The following is a 15,944-nucleotide window of genomic DNA, read 5'->3' on the forward strand; positions in this document are numbered from 1 at the left end:
CTCACCATTCTCTCCTAGCCTGTAGGGTTTCTGATGAGAAGTCAGCTGTGAGTCTAATTGGAGATCATCTGAAAGTAATCTGGCATTTTTCTTGTGCCTATTTTAGAATCTTTTCTTTATGTTTTACTGTGGAGGGTTTGACCAAAATATATCATGGTGAAGATCTTTTCTGGTCATGTCTATTAGGAGTTCTATGTGCTTCCTGTACTTGGATGTCCCTTTCTTTCTCCAAATTTGGGACGTTTTCTGTAAATTTTTTCACTGAAAAGGCCTTCTAATCCATTCTATCTTTTCATGCCTTCAGGAACTCCAAAGACCTATATGTTGGGTCATTTGATAGTATCCCATAAATATTTGACATTATTTTTAGTTTTCTTATTTCTTCTTCTTCTTCTTTTTTTTTTTTTTTTTTTGGTCTGAATGTAAAATTTCCAGACATTTGTCTTCTAACTCGGATACTCTTTTTTCTGCCTCTCTGAGTCTGCTCTTAATGCTTTCCACCATATTTTTAATTTATTCTGTTGAATTCTTCATTTCCAATATTTCATTTTGATTTCTCTCAATTTTATGCAAAAATTTTCATTCATGTCATGTACGTATTTTTTTTAAAGATTCATTTATTTATTTGAAAGGCAGAATTACAGAGAGGCAGAAGCAGAGGGAGAGAGAGAGAGAGAGGTCAGTCTTCCATCCTCTGGTTGACTCCCCAAATGACTGCAATGACTGGAGCTGGGCTGAGCCAGGAGCCAGGAGCTTCTTTAGGGTCTCCCATGTGGGTACAGGGGCCAAGGGCTTGGGCCATCTTCTACTGTTTTCCTATGCCATAGCAGAGAGCTGGATCAGAAGTGGTGTAGCTGGGACTTGAACCAGTGCCCATATAGGATGCCAGCACTGCAGGCAGCAGCTTTGCTTGCGATACCACAGTACCAGTCCCAGTACGGATTTCTTTTAGTTCATGAATTTGCATCTGATTATTTCTAAGGAATAATTTGATCAATTTTTTGAATTGAGTTTCTGGCATTTTATCAATCTCTTCATCTTCACATTCTAGTATTGAAGTGTTGTGTTCTTTTGTGGGTGTCAAGTTGTCTTCCTTGTTCTTGTTTCTTGAATTGCTGCATTTATTATTAGGAATTTGTAGTGGTACTTGTTGTTTTTTCCCCCACATGCTGGGTTTTATCTTTGAATTACGCCTCGGTGGTTAGTAGAGAGTCCACTCTTTCAGTGAATACCCAGAGATGTGTGGTGGGTGTGGCCAGGGAGCTCTGATCAGTGCTCCAGGGTGAGGGGAGTATCCAATGTGACACCCAAGTTAGATGTGGTAAATCTCCCCCCCCCTTTTTTTTTTATCAGATGGGAGGTTTGTTCTGCTCTTTTGGTATATTCTCACACTCACCTCCTCTCATCAATGGAGGCCAATGCCTGGGTGCTAGCCCCAGTGGATACAATATTCATCTGCACTGCTACAAGAACCACACCATCCTGGATCTGAACACTGACCCCTCAGCAATGACCCTCACCAGGGAATCAGGGAGCCCTGAACATGTTGAGCTGCCCACAGTGTCTGCCCAAAGTCTCAGCCACATGCCATGTCCTCCCACACAGCCACAGTGTTTTCACAGTCCTGTCAATTCTCCCACCCAGACTCACACTGGTCTCCTCTCAGCTGGTTGCTGGGCATGCAGACATGAGCTAGCACAGCTGTTGTGTGTATCTAAAATGGCTCCTGCCCTCTCTCGGCTAGTTACAGGATGCTGTTGCCAGGTGGCCAGGGAAAGAGAAACATGCCCTGCCCTTTTCCCCTCTAGGTTGGCAGGTACACTGTCTCCCACAGTGGTCCAAGCTGGACTCCTGCCAGGATCTTCCTGCAGATCTATTGCCAGGGGCTTGGGCTATTGCAGTCTGGTCTCACCTTACCCTCCAAAGCTGGTGCTGAGGCTCTTGGCTGCTGGGGTCCTGAGTTGTGTGTGTCCACACCCCCCACATAAGTCCACAGTGCCCTTCTAATTTGTGTGGAGTTTCCTCTGCCATTTTCTCCCTAACGCTTCCCTGAAATTGGGCTCTCTCCACTTTTTTAAAAAACTATCTTCCCCTAGACTAGAGCAGTAAGCTTCTTCCCTATTCCACCATCTTTGTAATGCAGTTTTACAGCTTACTACCTTCTCTCCTTGACATGTTCTTAGCATGAGACATTATGACCATTTTGTCATTTTCCATGCTGGTTTAAGAACCTATCTGTCTCCTCTCCCACTAGGGTTGTTATTTCATTGGTTGGCATCTTTCAGTTGATAAGTTAGATTCCTCTAAGTGACAAGGTTGTTATTAGGGGTGAGGAACATCCAGCCTAGAATCATTTGGTAGGGCCCTGCAAGACAACTACAGGTGGGACTTGAAATTCAGTAAATCTCTAGAAGACTAATTTTTTTAAACTTTTATTTAGTAAATGTAAATTTCCAAAGTACAGCTTTTGAATTATAGCGGCTCCCCCCCCATAACCTCCTGCCCACCTGCAACCATCCCATCTCCCACTCCCTCTCCCATCCTATTCACATCAAGATTCATTTTCAATTATCTTTAATTTATTATATACTAAGTAAAGATTTCAACAGTTTGCATCCACACAGAAACACAAAGTGTGAAATACTGTTTGAGTACTAGTTATACCGTTAATTCACATAGTACAACACATTAAGGACAGAGATCCTACTTGGGGAGTAAGTGCACAGTGACTCCTCTTGTTGATTTAACAATTGACACTCTTATTTATGGCGTCAGTAATCACGCAAGACTCTTGTCATGAACTGCCAAGGCTATGGAAGCCTCTTGAGTTTGCAAACTCTGATCTTACTTAGACAAGGCTACAGTCAAAGTGGAAGTTCTCTCCTCCCTTCAGAGAAAGGTACCTTCTTCTTTGATGGCCCATACTTTCTGCTGGGATCTCACTCACAAAGATCTTTCATTTAGGGTTGTTGTTTTGTTTTGTTTTGTTTTGTTTTGTTTTTTGCCAGAGTGTCTTGGCTTTCCATGCCTGAAATACTCTCATGGGCTCTTCAGCCAGATCTGCATGCCTTAAGGGCTGATTCTGAGGCCAGAGTGCTGTTTAGGACATCTGCCATTTTATGGGTCTGCTGTGTAATCTGCTTCCCATGTTGGATCGTTCGTTCTCTCCTTTTTAATTCGATCAGTTAGTATTAGCACACACTAGTCTTATTTATGTGATCCCTTTGACTCTTAATCCTATCAATATGATCAATTATGAACTGAAACTGATCACTTGGACTAGTGAGATGGCATTGGTACATGCCACCTTAATGGGATTGAATTGGAATCCCCTAGCAGACTAATTTTTAAGTCGGTAATTTTGTATGGTCCATGAATGGTATTATAAATATCCGAATGGCCCTTGGCAGAAAAAATGTTCTCCACCTCTGCGAGATTTCTGTTTGTTCTGCTTTAGATTTAATATATTGCTTGGGGCTTTTGTATCATTTAAAAAAAATCTCATCTTTGCTGCTACCAGGTGCTTGGCAGACTCAGTAGAAATGACTGTAGAGTAAGTTCAGCCAGGCTTCCGAGAGTCCAGAATGTGTACTTAGATAAAGTGTTAACTTTGTAATTACAAACAAGGTAACACAAATTTTAAGCAACCCACCGAACTTTCATAAGGTTTACAAATAGTGTAAAATTAATAAAAATCTGTCAGATTCCTCTGGATCTGAGATGCCATCATATTTTCTGAAGATTCATCTGCTTTAGAGATGTTTAAAAGTGAAACACACACACACACACCCTTCTTAGAGTAAATGAAATACAGATCAAGGAGCCCTTACCCAAAATGCTAGTGGCCAAAAGTGTTTCAGATTTGAGGATTTTCCAAATTTAGAAATATTTGCATAGACAGCATTTGAAAATCTGAAATTTAAAATGTTCCTAAATTCTACATCAAACCAGCATGCTCACAAAACTTCAGATTTTGAAGCAAGTTTTTTTTTTTTTTTTTTAACAGGCTGAGTTAGACAGTGAGAGAAAGAGAGAGAGAGAGATAAAGGTCTTCCTTTTTCCATTGGTTCACGCCCTAAATGACCGCTACGGCTGGTGTGTTTCGGCCAGTACACTGCACCAATCTGAAGCCAGGAGCCAGGTGCTTCCTCCTGGTCTCCCATGCGGGTGCAGGGCTCAAGGACCTGGGCCATCCTCCACTGCACTCCCCGGCCACAGCAGAGAGCTGGCCTGGAAGAGGGGCAACTGGGACAGAATCCGGTGCCCCGACTGGAACTAGAACTGGGGGTGCCGGCGCTGCAGGCAGAGGATTAGCCTAGTGAGCCGCGGCGCTGGCCTTGTAGACAGTCTTACTTTGAATGTCTGGATGTGAATGTACAGGAGAAAAAGGCCTGGGGCAGTGTTGGGTTCCTATATCTTGACCGTGTTACTCTTTGTGAGCATAGTCGTTTACTCAGATCAGATTAATTAAAAAATTCATTCACATCCCCTTAGAATACGAATGCTGAGGTAGAAGGACCTTTGATGTCATCAGCTTTCCCTTCCTCGTACAGTTGAGAAAACCCGTGCTCAGTCAAGCTCAGAAACTGAGCCAAGGTCATGTAATGATTTGAGACAGTTGATCTTTGCTGCTCAAAGACCAGCAACACAACTACCACCTGAAAGCTTGTGAGAAATGCAGAATCTCAGGTCCCATCTGGGCTACTGGATCCAAATATGCATCTTTTAAAAAAATTATTTAAAAGGCAGAAAGAGAGTGATGGAAGAAGGAGGGGGGGAGGGAGGGAAGAAGGGAGGGAGGGAGGGAGAGAGAATCTTCTATCCATTGATTTACACCCAGGGGCTCATGATGGTTGAGACTGGGCTAGGGCAAAGCCAGGAGGTGAGAACTCAAACTGGACTCAGAAGCAGAGCCAGCACTTGACCCTGGGTAATCTGAAGGCATCCCAAGCAGTGTCAACTGCTATGCCAAATGCCCACCCCCAAAACAGAACATTTTTCTTAAAGATTTTATTTATTTATTTAAGAGGTAGAGTTATAGAGAGAGGGAGAAACAGAGAAAGGTATTTCATCCACTGGTTCACTCCCCAGATGACCACAATGGCAGGAGCTTGAGCCAACCCAAAGCCAGAAGCCAGAAGCTTCTTCAGATCTCCCACTCTGGTGCAAGGGCCAAGCACTTGGCCATCTTCCACTGTTTTCCCAGGCCATAGCAGAGAGCTGGATCCAAAGAGGAGCAGCTGGGACTTGAACCAGTGCCCATATGGGATGTTGGTGCCACAGGCAGAAGCTTAGCCTTCTTATGCCACAGCACCGGCCCCCAAACATAAGATTTTAAAACTCCACCCATCCCTCCCTGAACCACGCTGCTCCTTTCTAGGCATCCCCATCTTAGATGAGGACACCAGCATTTTCGCATTATACGATAAATATTCCCAGTTGCTCCAGCTCCACACGTGCCCTTGTTGAAGTTCTCCCTTTCCACTGCCATCATTGTGGTCTAAGCCACAACTTGCCTAAACTGACCTTCCTGCTTCTGATGGCACCTGGACCACCCCCTGCCCAGAGCACAGCAACCAGAGTGGTATTTTTAAAAATATAAATTGGGTCAGGGCTGGCACTGTGGTGTAGCAGGTGAAACTGCCACCTGCAGTGCCGGCATCTCCCATAGGCACCAGTTCAAGTCCCAGCTGCTCCACTTCCGATCCAGCTCTCTGCTATGGCCTGGGAAACCAGTAGAAGATGGCCCAAGTCCTTGGGCCCCTGCACCCACCGCTTCCTGGCTTAAAATCAGTAGTGACTTCTTGTAGAACAAAATTCCCTTTAGAACAAAATCCACATATCCCTAGAGGGGCTGGTAGCCTGTCTGCCCTCCAGCTCCCTTTCTAGCTGGGGAAGAAGCCAGGCTCTTCATTGCCTGGAGGCCTCAGTGCTTGCTTTTTTTTTTTTCCATACCTGGAGACTCCCCTGGATCTGTGCAGAGCTGATCTTTTTTGGTTTCAGCTAAATACCTCCACCACCTTGAGGGTCATGCCCTGACCACCTTCCCTAAGCTAGGGCTTTCCCACCTACTCTATCTCGCTCACCCTTGCCTATCTTGTACTTACCACACTGTACGATTATATAGTATATATTGTCTACTTATTATCTCTGCCACTGGAATGGCAGCCCCATGGAGGTAGTGACCATGTCTGTCTGAGCCTAGCATGGTGCCTGGCTTTCAGTCCATGCTTCCTTTATGAATAAGTGAATGAGAGTTGAGGAGGGTGCCTGAGCCTTTGATGTTCTAAAATTTGTGCTCGGAGGTCAGTTTCCTCCATGCGCTTCTGGAGCTCAGGCTCTGCAGTGAAGCATGGGCAGATTTATTACTTGGATGACCACCGGCTAGATGTGTGACCTTCAGGAACTTTCTTGGTTTGTGCATCTGTAAAATGGCAGCAGTGGTGCCTATCTCACACGGTGGTTTTGAGTATTAAACAAGATGGTACATTAGATAAAAGAACTGGAGATACAATGGCCATACCCAGTGTGTGGGTATGATGGCTGCAGAGTCATCTGTGCCATTCTGGGTCCTGTGTTTGGCCCAGGAGGCCTAGTTTTCATTAAATGTAAGTGTGCCCCATGTATCAGGACGTCTTTTGAGTACTAGCAATGGATATTTAACAAAGTGCTTTATAGCCATGCCCTTTCGCTCAAACACCTTAACTACAGTTGAAGGGATAGGTAAGCAAATAAAGAGTTGCAATTATGGGATAACATTCCAAAGGATTTGGTCATTGAGTCTGCCAGATTTCCAAGCATCTTCTGGGTTCTAGGCATTACATTAGGCCCCAGCTTTTCCATTTCAGACAGCCCAGAATGGGCAGCATAGTCTGGAGGAGTGGGTCAGGCTTGCTTCATACCAGTTCTGCCACTAGGTTTCTCTGACCTTGAAAGTGTTCATCCCAGAGGCCGGCACTGTGGTGCAGTGGGTTAACACCCTGGCCTGAAGCGCTGGCATCCTATATGGGTGCCATATAGAATGAGACAGGGCTGCTGCACTTCTGATCCAGCTCACTGCTATGGCCTGGGAAAGCAGTAGAAGATGGCCCAAGTGCTTGGACTACTGCACCCACATGGGAGACCTGGAAGAAGCTCCTGGCTCCTGGCTCCTGGCTTCGGGTCAGTGCAGCTCTGAATGTTGTGGCCAATTGGGGAGTGAACCATCAGATGGAAAACCTCTCTCTCTTTCTCTCTGCCTCTCCTCTCTCTGTGTAACTCTGACTTTCAAATAAATAAATAAATCTTTGGAAAAAAAAGAAAAGAAAATGCTCATCTCAGCCTGTAAAGCAAGGATGTTGGACTACACAGTAGCAGTAGCAACCCTTAACTGCAATGCTTGGGACTGGAAGTAGTTCAGATCTTGCATATTTCGGGAGTTTTGAATATTTGCATATAGATAATGAGGTATTTTTGGGAAGGGACCCAATATTCGTCTATGTTTCAACTATACCTTGAGCACATAGGCTGAAGGTAATTGTATATAGTATTTTTTGTGTAGCTGCATCTTAACCAAGATCTATCACATACAGTTAGGTGTGGAATTTTCCGCTTGTGGTGTCAGGTTGGCTTTTTTTTTTTTTTTTTTTTTTTTTTTTTGACAGGCAGAGTGGACAGTGAGAGAGAGAGACAGAGAGAAAGGTCTTCCTTTTGCCGTTGGTTCACCCTCCAATGGCCACTGTGGCTGGCGCACTGTGGCCGGCGCACGGCGCTGATCCGAAGCCAGGAGCCAGGAGCTTCTCCTGGTCTCCCATGCGGGTGCAGGGCCCATCCTCCACTGAACTCCCGGGCCACAGCAGAGAGCTGAACTGGTAGAGTTTCACGTTTTAGAGCATTTCAGGTTTTGGATTTTTCAATTAGGGATGCTCAACCTGTAATGGGACTAATTTTTATGTGAGACTCTTGGAATCATTCTTCTGTAGTTTACAGTTCATGCTTTGTTTTTGTTTGAACATAACCTGAGTTCTATTTCACTTTTTTAAAAAATTTGAAGCAGTGTCAAAATTGACAAAAATTAACAGAATAACACAAAAATTTCCTGTCTACCCTTCTTCCAGATTTCCCAAATACTAATGTTTTATCACACTTCCTTGATTGTTCTTCCTGTGTATAAATTTTTCTCCTGAAGGTATGGATGTGCTAGTTCTTTATCTCTAAATGTTTCTGTGTACATTTCCCCAAAACAAGGACCTGTTCCTCCATAAGCACAGTACAGTGTTCAAAATGATGGTGTGACACCAATACGATTTCATCCAATGTCCTGATGTTCTTCATAGCACAAGAAACCATATCCCAGCTCCAGAGCTTTTCCAGAGTCTTGTCTTACACTGAGTTGCCCTGTCATTTTAGTCTTTTTGAATCGGGAGCAAGATAAAGTTGCTTGCCTTTTTTTTTTTTTTTTTTAATGACTGACTTTTTTTTTTTTAAAGATGAGTATCTTGGATCTTTTTAAAGTAAAATTTTGTTTATTTCTTTCATTTTATTTGAAACTCAAGAAAGAGAGATCTCCCATCTGTTGGTTCTCTTGCCAAATGCCCCCAACAGCTGAGGCTGGGACAGGCCAAAACAAGGAGTCTAGAATTCCATCCAGGTGGCCCACGTGGCTTAACAGAGACCCAAATACTTGAGCCATCACCTGCTGCCTCCCAGGATGCACAGTAGCGGGTTTCTGGATCTGACCCAGAGCCAAGTTTCAAACTAGCCAATCTGATATGGGCTGCAAGTGTCCTACTTAGAAGTGTCTTAACTGCTACTCCAAATACCTGCTCTGACCTTGGCATTCTTAAAGGGTAGAATGTCCTCCCTTAGGGTTTCTCTGTTTCTTCACAACCAGGTTGAAGTTAGGCATCTTTGGCAGAAATGCCGCACAGGTGACGTGTCCTGCTCAGTACATGGCTTCAGGAGGCACCTGACGATGACCGTTATTACGGTGACGTCAACTTGGCTCACTTTGTGTGGTGTCTTCTAGACTCTCCACTGAAAGGCTACTGTCCTTCCTGTTCCAGTTTGTAACCATTTTCTGGGGAGGCATTTTGAGACTCTGTAAGCATCCCACTTTCCATCACACTGGCCCCCACTAGAACCAGCATCTGACTCCTGCCTACAACAATCCATGTTCCTTCTTTGACTGCCCCAGATTGTGTCCAGTTAGACCTCCAAGTGCTCTCCCAGAACCCGCAGGACTGGAAGCAGTCATCATTCTTCACCCTGGAGTTTGATCGGTGAGCCCATTTTGAAGTCTCAGTTCTCCGGGGACGGAGGTGGGGGCAGGGGAGCAGTGCGGTTAGGCTATGACAACTTGCACCTTTCACGTCTCTTACGCAGGCTCCTGCAAGTGGACATCTCCTTTCGTCTCCAGGGCATTGACCTACAGACCATTCGTTCCCGAGAGCTGCCGGACTGCTACGTTTTTCAGAACACGGCAAGTGTCTTTGTCGTCCTCAGCGACGTTCAGTTGCAGTGTCCTGTTCCTTTTGTAGATGTGGGGCGTGAACCACGCCAGCACACGTGTTAGCTGCGGCCGGGTTTCAGTTTCTGTGATGCTATGGTTGACCTGGAGATCATTACATCTGCACAGGACACACGCCCCTTCTAGCCTTTTCCAGCTAGATTCCGGGGTTGAAAAGAGTAGTTTGCAAAATGGTTTTGACCTCCAGCTCTCCTAGTCCATGAAAGAAAAACACGTTGATGACATGTGTTTTACATATCTGTAGGGTTCTGCCTAGCTTCAAAGGAAGGACATCGCAGATGTTTTCAAACCTCAAGGCAGAAGCTGCCTCCCGGATCTGAAGGCTGAGTGGCCAAAGAGCGGCTTCCCCTTTCATTTTGAGACAGCTCAGGGCACTGCTCGCTCTTGTGGGGGTGGGAGAGCAGGCTGACTTCTCACAGTCATGGAATCCCATTCCCCCCCCCCTTTTCTTTCATTTCTTTCTTGTTTGTTAAGGGGCTGCCAGAGGAGGGGAACCTTTTTTTTCTACTGGGGCCAACATCATTCATGGGCCATACAAAATTATCAACTTAAAAATTAGAGTTACTGGGGCCAGCACTGTGGCTCACTTGGTTAATCTTCCGCCTGCAGTGCTGGCATCCCATATGGGTGCTGGATTCTGTCCTGGTTGCTCCTCTTCCAGTCCAGCTCTCTGCTGTGGCCCCGGAGGGCAGTGGAGGATGACTCAAGTGCTTGGGCCCTGCACCTGCAGGGGAGACTGGGAGGAAGCACCTGGCTCCTGGCTTCAGATCAGCGTAGCTCTGGCCATAGCAGCCATTTGGGGAGTGAACCAACGGAAGGAAGACCTGTCTTTCTCTCTCTCTCTCTCTCTCTCTCTCACTGTCTATAACTCTACCTGTCAAATAAATACAATTTATAAAAAAAAAAATTGGAGTTACTGAATGTAGAGTCCAGCCTATAGTTGCCTTAGTAGGGCCAGACCAAATGATTGCGCTGGCCACATTTGGCCTGCAGGTCCACCCTTGCCCAGCCCTGGGGGAAACTGAGTGGCTTAGCTGCAAGTTGTATCCACAGATGACTGCTTCATCCCACACAACTGAGAAACACTTCCTGAATCCCACTGTGTGCCAGGCATTGTTCTACATCTTCGAGGTACAGTGGCTCCTTGGAAACCTACAACCAAGTGGAAGAAACAGACAGAAAAATGAGTAAACAAAGAAGTTAAAGGGAGTGGGAGGGCTTGGATCTAATGGCCAAGCCCCTGGTCAGGATGCCTGCATTCCACACAAGGTGATGGGGTTTGAAATGTGACTCTGGCAGGTGCTGGGAGGCAAAAATGATGGCTCAAGTAATTGGGTTCCTGCCACCCAGCTGGGAGATCTGGATTGAGTTCCTGGCTCCTGGCTTTGGCCTTGGCTTGGCCCCAGCCACCGCTGGCTTTTGGGGGGAGTGAACCAGCAGGTGTACATGATATGGAAGAATGCCTCTTTGCTGAGAGGGGCATGGCTAAGCTCCTGGGGTGAGTGCCCTGGAGGAGTCTGGGAACACCTGAGGGTTAAGGAGCTGGGGGGTGTGGGGACCACACAGATAAGGTCATGAATGACACGTGTTCTGGTCAGCAGAGAAGATGAAACCAAGTTGACTTTCCTATTTTGTTTCCTTCTTTGGATTCTATCTGCTCAGTGTTCTAAATGCTTGTGAGAAGTATTTTAGGGGTTCTCCCCAGGAGAAATGGAGATGGTGAGTGCCAATGTTCAGGGAGGCGGCTCTAGGTTCTGGTGCAGAAATGCGGCCAGTCGGGCTGACTTCTCCACCCTGTGGTTCAGTCGTGGTAATGCACCCGGATTACACAGAATTTGGCTTGTTCTTAGAAATGCTGATGTCTTAGGTTTGATCACCATTCATTCAGTGCACCAAGCTCTTGTGAGTCTTTTGGATTACCCAATGTGTTCACTCTAAAAGATAACTTGGCATAATTTACATATAAACTTTGAGTGATTTGAATGATTGTCTGAAATTCCACAGCATGGGAGGTTGAGGGCCTTTGGATGTCTGTTCAGCCTGAAATCTTGGAGCAACTTTTGTCCTTTCTGATAGCATTGTGTGTAGTTCTTGAAGCAAAATGAATCAGAATTTTCAGCCTTGTAGAAAATTAGCATTTCATGCATAAGGGACGAACTTGAAGCAAATGCTTTTTACACGCAGTTTGATAATGATGGTCACCGAGTTCACGTGTCAAAGACTGAATTCTGCTCTGCTGCTCTGCGCACTGGGTGGCTGTTTTACTCTAGGATTTCCTTGAAGCAGAGAACTGAAATTGTAGACCCTGGTAGATCTCCATATGTTTACCTTTGGACCGTACTTGTACTTTTTCGTCAGCCATAGAGAGCTGTGCAGAAATCACAGGATGAAGACGTTGTCCAACTCGTTCTCTTCAGATCAGCACTGGTTGGATGCCAGGGGTGATTGCTAAGCAGAGACTTCCCAGCAGGTCCCATTCCCCATTGACTGTAACCCCTCTCTCTCTGTTTGTGTCTACAGATCACCTTTGACAACAAAGCTCACAGTGGCAAAATCAAAGTCTATTTTGACAATGCCGCCACCATCAAAGAATGCAGAGACTTGAACATATCTGGATCCAGTACGTACGCTCTCTGCCGACCTGTTGTGGGTTATGGCGTGATCAAGGGTGTTTAAATGCTTGGAAGGAAGAGTTCCAGAGGACAACAATCCAGCATTAGATTCTGTCAAGTGTGTCCCTAGCCTTTGTATTTTTGGCTTAAGTCGGCAAATGCTCATTCCACACCTCACCAGGGAGTTGCTTGCCTAGAGGGGTAGGAGCTCAGGCTCCGCGGCCAGATGGCCTACGCTTGGAGCTGGCTCTGCTTATGGTGCCTGTGCCCTTGGGCAGAGTTGCCCCTCCGTGTCTCAGCATCTCCCTCTGCCACATGAAGGTACTAACCCTGCTCACCCCCAGGATGTGGAGCAGTGAATGCGTTCGTGGTGGAGCAGAGCGCCCACTGCGAGAGCTGAGCCTAGTTAACTCCTAGGCACTGTGGAACGGGGAGAAAAGGCTGGAGGGAGGGCAAGTGATGTGTTGGTGGAGCCTCTGACACGGTGTGGATGGGAATGAGTGGTGGATCTGCCAAAGGTGGGAGGAGAAAGAGAACCAAACTTACACGTGACTGGGGCAGAGGAGGAAGGGAAACCACGACTAACCCTAACCCTAAGCCTAACCCTGCGAAGGTGTACTTTGGTCTGAGCCTTGGACAATGGGGAAAGAACCCTTGGGGCTTGGATGCAGCCTCTGCAAACCCTGGGTCATTTATTGAGTCCTTACTGGGCAACACCTCTGAATCCACATGTTCACAATGAACCTGAACCGCACAGACCCTGTTCTGCTGGCTCGGTGAGGAGTCAAGATGACATTTGTATCTTATTTTTGTATGTGTTTTTTTTTTAAAGATTTATTTATTTGAAAGTCAGAGTTACACACACAGATAAAGAGAGAGAGAGAGAGAGAGAGAGAGAGGTCTTCCATCTGCTAGTTCACTCCCCAATTGGCTGCAATGGCTGGAGCTGTGCCATTTCAAAGCCAGGAGCTTCTTCCAGGTCTCCCATGTGGGTGCAGGGGCCCAAGGACTTAGGCCATCTTCTACTGCTTTCCCAGGCCACAGCAGAGAGCTGGATGGGAAGTGGAGCAGCCAGAACTCGAACCAGCATCCATATGGGATGCCGGCACTGCAGGTGGTGGCTTTACCCACTATACCACAGCACCAGCCCCATGTTTTGTTTTGTTTTAACATGCAGGTTGAGTTTAAGTGACTTTCCCTGTAAGCAGATTTTCAGAATGGAATAAAATGTGCAATGCCCGTGGGAGGTATTTTAGATTCATTGTGAACTAGAGGTGACCTGGGGCCCGCGGCTTTGCAGATGCGGTGTGTCCAGATGGTTCTGAAGGGTTGGATCCACAGTCCTGTTAGCGGCCAGGCCGCTCTGTTAGAAAGTGAATCCCAGCCCCAGCACTGAGCACTGGTGCAGCTGTTTTCTGTGGGAAACCTTTGACCTTTGTCGCATATCAGATGTGATTTGGAATGATCTTTGTGAAGATCAAAATGGGAGAAAGAGCGAGGCTTTCAGATATGTTGCCAAAGAAGTACTTAACTGCCTACCCACAGGGATCCTGAAACCTTAGGGTTTCTCCATGCCTGTTCTGGGAAGAGAGGAGCTCTGGCTCCCTCCCGTGGCCAGTGTGGAGAAAAACAAGCTTCGCAGACAACCGTTGTGGAAACCGTGAAACTTCCCATCTGCTTCTCCCAGGAAACCAGATTCCATCACTAGCAGAATGCGAGTTTGAAATCAGTGATGTGGTGTAAAAGGTTTCAAAAGTTAGTTTGGAAACAAGCCTAGGAAATGTTTTGTTTTTCTTTCCCCTGCATAAAGCTGTCTGATGGGTTGTGGCTGTCCTGGTTTTGAGGGCAGTGGCTCAGGGCAGGGCCATGTCTGGTGGGGCCCTTGTGCCATTTCCAAGAGGTTCTGAAGTTTCTTGCTTCGACACACTCATCCAAAGCTTCTGCCTCCCTTGTCAGCTCTTACCACCTCAAGGCAAAAAAAGAGGGAATGTCGCTTCCTCCAAGTGTGTTGCCTTTTATGGCTGCTGGTTTCTGTTTTCAAGTACCCACCAGCCCTCACTTAACTTAGCACTCTGGGGATGAGGGCCTCCGGAAGATTTAATGAGCAGGATTCCCCATTGCTGGGTGACATAATGGTATTGCAGGAGGGAGGGCAGTACGTTTGGAGAACTCTGCCTAAGGGTCCCACAGGCAGGCCAGGGACGCGGTGCAGGGACCTTCCCTAAGCAGGTGCATGTTCCTGGACATTTTCCTGTGTTTTACAAACATAAGATTGGAAAATGTTTGTGTGGGGTGTGGTAACGTTGTTCAATAGAGTAAGAAAGTGATTACAATGTCAAAGAATACTGTTCTTAACACACCAAACTAGTCTTCTCAGTAATGCAAAAAAGGGGCTGGGGCTAGGGTGCAGTAGGTTAAGCCTCCATTGCCTGCCATGCCAGGATCCCGTATGGGCACTGGTTCGAGTCCTGGCTGGTTTGAGTCCTGGCTTCTCGACTTCTAGTCCAGGTCCCTGCTAATGTGCCTGGGAAAGCAGCAGAAGATGGCCCAGGTCCTTGGGATCCTGTACCCACGTGGGAGACCTGGATGGAGTTTTAGGCACCTGGCTTCAGCCTGGCCCAGCACTGCCGCAGCCATTTGTGGAGTGAACCGATGGATGGAAGATTCTCTCTCTCTCTCTCTCTCTCTCTTCCTCCCCTCTCCAACCCCCTTTCTTGCCACTCTGCCTAATACAAACAGAATGCTACACTCGTGGGAGGGGTGTTCCTCTTTCAGGTGTGAGTGTGCTCCCATCTGTAAGGCGCAGCACAAGCAATCCAAGAGACTTTTTATTTTTTGACAGGCAGAGTGGACAGTGAGAGAGAGAGACAGAGAGAAAGGTCTTCCTTTTGCCGTTGGTTCACCCTCCAATGGCCGCCGCGGCCAGCGTGCTGCGGCCGGCGCACCACGCTGATCCGAAGGCAAGAGCCAGGTGCTTCTGGTCTCCCATGGGGTGCAGGGCCCAAGCACTTGGGCCATCCTCCACTGCACTCCCTGGCTACAGCAGAGAGCTGGACTGGAAGAGGGGCAACCGGGACAGAATCCAGCGCCCCGACCGGGACTAGAACCCTGTGTGCTGGTGCCACAAGGCGGAGGATTAGCCTAGTGAGCCGCGGCGCCGGCCTCCAAGAGACTCTTGTTAGTTCATGTTGGAAAGGAAAGTAGCAGATGCATTTCACCAGCCTCTCAGTTCCATCTTCCCAAGAACTGCCCTGTGTCGTCCTTTCTTGTTGTTTTTGAAGATTTATTTATTTACTTGAAAGGCAGAATTAGAGAGAGAAAAGAAGAGACAGAGTGAGCAGGATCTCCCATCTGCTGGTTCACTTCACAATTGGGCCAGGGTGAAGCCAGGAGTGAGGAACGCCATCTGGTCCCCCACGTGGGTGGTAGAGGCCCAAACACTTGGGCCATCGTCTGGCGCCTTCCCAAGCAGGGAAGCAGCATCAAAAGCAGAGCATCGGTTCTCAAACTGGCACTCCCATTTGAGATGCCGGCATTGCAAGCGGTGGCTTAACCTGCAGAGCCACAACGCTGGCCCTCATCTCCTCTTCTAATTCTCATGCATTGTGCCACTCACACCCCCTCCCTCCCAGGCTTCTTGCCTCTCTCTGGTCTCTTGGAGAGGCTCCTAGAACAGTGGCTACTATTCTATTATTCAGTGTCCAGCTCTCCCTCTCAAGGCAGGGCCGGGGGTAGTGCTGACCCAAACATAGCAGCTGTGCGCAGCATCAGGCTTCAGCACGCTTGGAAGTAAATGAAGAGTAGGAAGCAGAACAGGAGAGCAC

The 15,944-nt window shown here is 47.0% G+C and overlaps 1 protein-coding gene across 2 annotated transcripts in view; it reads left to right on the top strand.

Moving 5' to 3' along the window:
• Positions 1-15,944, top strand: part of MCOLN2 (mucolipin TRP cation channel 2) — an 80,192-nt gene that overhangs the window by 44,324 nt on the left and 19,924 nt on the right. For both annotated transcript variants that reach the window (XM_008264961.4, XM_008264962.4), the window contains exons 5-7: positions 9,176-9,260; positions 9,364-9,460; positions 12,029-12,128. In XM_008264961.4, coding sequence (XP_008263183.2) covers positions 9,176-9,260; positions 9,364-9,460; positions 12,029-12,128 — 282 coding nt within the window. The remainder of the gene's footprint in view (positions 1-9,175; positions 9,261-9,363; positions 9,461-12,028; positions 12,129-15,944) is intronic.

The sequence above is a fragment of the Oryctolagus cuniculus genome, chromosome 7 (genome assembly GCF_964237555.1).
Source record: "Oryctolagus cuniculus chromosome 7, mOryCun1.1, whole genome shotgun sequence".
NCBI lineage: Eukaryota > Metazoa > Chordata > Mammalia > Lagomorpha > Leporidae > Oryctolagus > Oryctolagus cuniculus.